Source organism: Galeopterus variegatus, unplaced genomic scaffold (assembly GCF_000696425.1).
Source record: "Galeopterus variegatus unplaced genomic scaffold, G_variegatus-3.0.2 Scaffold4695, whole genome shotgun sequence".
Classification (NCBI taxonomy): Eukaryota; Metazoa; Chordata; class Mammalia; order Dermoptera; family Cynocephalidae; genus Galeopterus; species Galeopterus variegatus.
The window spans coordinates 24,772-27,984 of NW_007730806.1; the positions used below are offsets into that span (position 1 = coordinate 24,772).

The 3,213-nt window shown below is 39.0% G+C and overlaps 1 protein-coding gene across 1 annotated transcript; it reads left to right on the forward strand.

Moving 5' to 3' along the window:
* Positions 1 to 1,941: 1,941 nt before the first annotated feature.
* LOC103603600 (olfactory receptor 7A10-like) lies at positions 1,942 to 2,868 on the forward strand. The gene has a single exon (XM_008588159.1). It carries the CDS (start codon positions 1,942 to 1,944, stop codon positions 2,866 to 2,868), a length of 927 nt encoding a protein of 308 aa, XP_008586381.1.
* Positions 2,869 to 3,213: the final 345 nt, after the last annotated feature.

Consider the following 3,213-nt stretch of genomic DNA (forward strand, 5'->3'; position numbering starts at 1 on the left):
TCAGCTTCACGTAAAAATGCCCTAATGGTGTGTTTCTTAGTCTATTTCTTCTTTTCATGGTTGATTTATGCCATTTGAATATTTTCTGCTCTTTGGGTGCTCTAAGTGACTTGATGCTGAAAAGATATCATTGCATTATTTGGCAAAATTTCCTCTTTTTTTGATTCTTTTTGATGCACATCAAAGGATATAATAGGAGTTAGATTGTCTCTAAAAGCAAAGAAGCTTTTTTGTTATTGCAATTTCTCAGACATAACTGAGCAATTTAGATCTTTTCTTTTGCTGTGTTGGTTCAATGAATTTCTTTCTCTCTGTTTACTGGACAGATATCTCATGTTTCTTTAAACACAGAGCAAAAAAATGGTCATTCCAAAGTGGAGCCTCAAGATTACATGCGTATGGGAGATTTACAAACTGGAATTTCTGGGAATGAATTCTATGTTCTGGAGAGGAGAGACAATCTGATATTTATAACTTGCCTGGTGTCTACTGCTTTCTAATAGTGTGACTGGAGGTATGAAAAACATGGTATTAACATTGCCCAAGAAGGCCACTTTGTGTTGTGTGTGTGTGTGTGTCTGTGTGTGTGTGTGTGTGTGTGCTTGCATGCAACTTTAGGAAAGAGCAGAGGCTTAAGAAAACGAGCCCTCGGCTCAACACATTCCAATAGATGAAATAATAAAAAGCAAAATTCTCAAGACCACCTATGGACATAAAAAGGAGCTGCGTTCTATCACAGGACTTCTTTGCAACCAATTTAATAAAGTAGCAAGCAATATCTAGACAGAGGGATGCATTACATCCCGAAGATTCAGCAGCAACGAGGCCACCTCTCATCACTCTCCCTTTGCTCATCCCCCTGCCACACTGGCTTCCTTGTTGGCCGTGAACAAGCACCTTCCTCTGGGCCTTTGCACTGGCTGTTCCTCCTGCTGGGAACACACTTCTGCAGGTGACATTGAGACTCTCGCCCTGTCTTCATTATGGTCTCTGTTCAATTGTCACCTTGCCTTGCGGTCTTTATCAAATTCCCAGTGAAAAGCAATAACCCCACATCCATTCTTTCCTTCTTATCTTCTTTCTTTTTCTTCATAGGATTTGCCAGCATCTGACGTAGTATATGGCATTTTAGAAATTTTCTTATATTCTTTTTTCATTTTTAGAGTGTAGGGACTTTTATTTTACAGCTCTATTCATTCAGTGTCTATGTATTCATGAAAAATGTCAAAATTCAATTTATTTTTCTCAAATGCATTAAAGAGTTTCTCTTTGTAACTGTAGAAAACATGCTCTCAGGAAAAGGCTGAGTGTGGGATGGAAATTCTTAATAAGAAATGGAATAGGAATCCCTAAAGGAGATGACATTAACACAAGAAATATAGAAATTACCTTCTGATAGATTGGAGGTTTCCAGAGGGTGGGGCAGTTGTGACAGGGTGGGGTTTGGATTGAGTGGATATAGTAGAAAATAGAACAATACAGTAAGAGAAGAGGAATGAGTTCAACAGACCTACTGTGCAACTTGGCAACTATAGTTAATTATGATAAATTGTATTATTGAAAAATGCAAAGAAGCAGAAGTGTTCTCAACCTTAATATGATGACCGTGGAGCAATGTATAGGTTAATGGCTAGAATTAGCCACTTAAGAAAGTATATATATTTTCAAACGTTGGTGTTCATAATAAATGTACAAAATTTTATGTGTCAATATAGAAAGAAAATAGAAGAATAAAAGGAAGAAAGAAGGAAAGAGACAGAGACAGAAGAAGGGTGGGAGAAATGCAGGGAGGATGGAAGGGAGGTAGTAAGCGATGAAGACAGAGAGAGAGAGAAGTTAATTTCCTGACTGTAGAAAATAAATGAGAGCAATTCTCATAGGTGAGTACTACATGCTTGTGTCATGATGACTTTCTCTTTTCTTTGTAGTCACATCAACCACATGGAACCAGGGAATGATACACGAATTTCAGAATTTCTTCTTCTGGGATTTTCAGAGGAAAAAGAATTGCAAACCTTCCTCTTTGGACTGTTCCTGTCCATGTACCTGATCACTGTGCTCGGAAACCTGCTTATTATACTAGACACAATCTCAGACTCCCACCTCCACATGCCCATGTACTTCTTCCTCTCCAACCTGTCCTTTTCTGACATCTGTTTCACCTCCACCACCGTCCCAAAGATGCTGGTGAATATACAGACTCAGAGCAAAGTCATTACCTACGAAGGATGCATCACCCAGATGCACTTTTTCATACTCTTTGTAGGGTTGGAAGACTTTCTCCTGACTGTGATGGCCTATGACCGTTTTGTAGCCATCTATCACCCCCTGCAGTACATGGCCATCATGAATCACCAACTCTGTGTGTTGCTGGTTCTGGTGTCCTGGATGATGAGTGTCCTGCATTCTCTCTTACAAAGCTTCATGGTGTTGCTGCTGTCCTTCTGTACAGATTTGAAAATCCCCCACTTCTTCTGTGAACTTAATCAGGTGGTCCATCTTGCCTGTTCTGACACCTTTCTTAATGACCTGGTGATATATTTTGCAGCAGGGCTGCTGGGTGGTGGGACCCTCTGTGGGATTATTTACTCTTATTCCAAGATAGTTTCCACCATTCGTGGAATCTCATCAGCTGAGGGGAAGTATAAAGCATTTTCCACCTGTGCATCTCACCTCTCGGTTGTCTCCTTATTTTATGGTACAAGCCTAGGAGTGTACCTTAGCTCTGCTGCTGCACAGAACTCACACTCAAGTGCAGCAGCCTCAGTGATGTACACTGTGGTCACACCCATACTGAACCCCTTCATCTACAGTCTGAGGAATAAAGATATAAAGAGGGCATTGAGAAGATTCTTCAGAGGAAACTGATGAAAGAACCATTTTTTTTTCCTTTCCTTATCGTGGTAAAATGTATATAACAAGATTTACCATTTAAACCATGTTTAAACACACAATTCCATGAAATTAATTACATTCACAGTGCTGTAAAACCATCACCTCTATTCTTAAAATTTTTCAACATCATCCTAAATATAAACTCTGTAACAATTAAGCATTATTTCTCATTATTCCTCTCCCCACCCACTCAGTTTTTGGAAACCTCTGGTCTACTTTTGCCTCTGAATTTTTTTAATTTACTTTTTCTTAAATGACCAATGATAATCATATATATTTAAAAAGTACAGTGTAATATCTGGGTGCATTTACACAGTG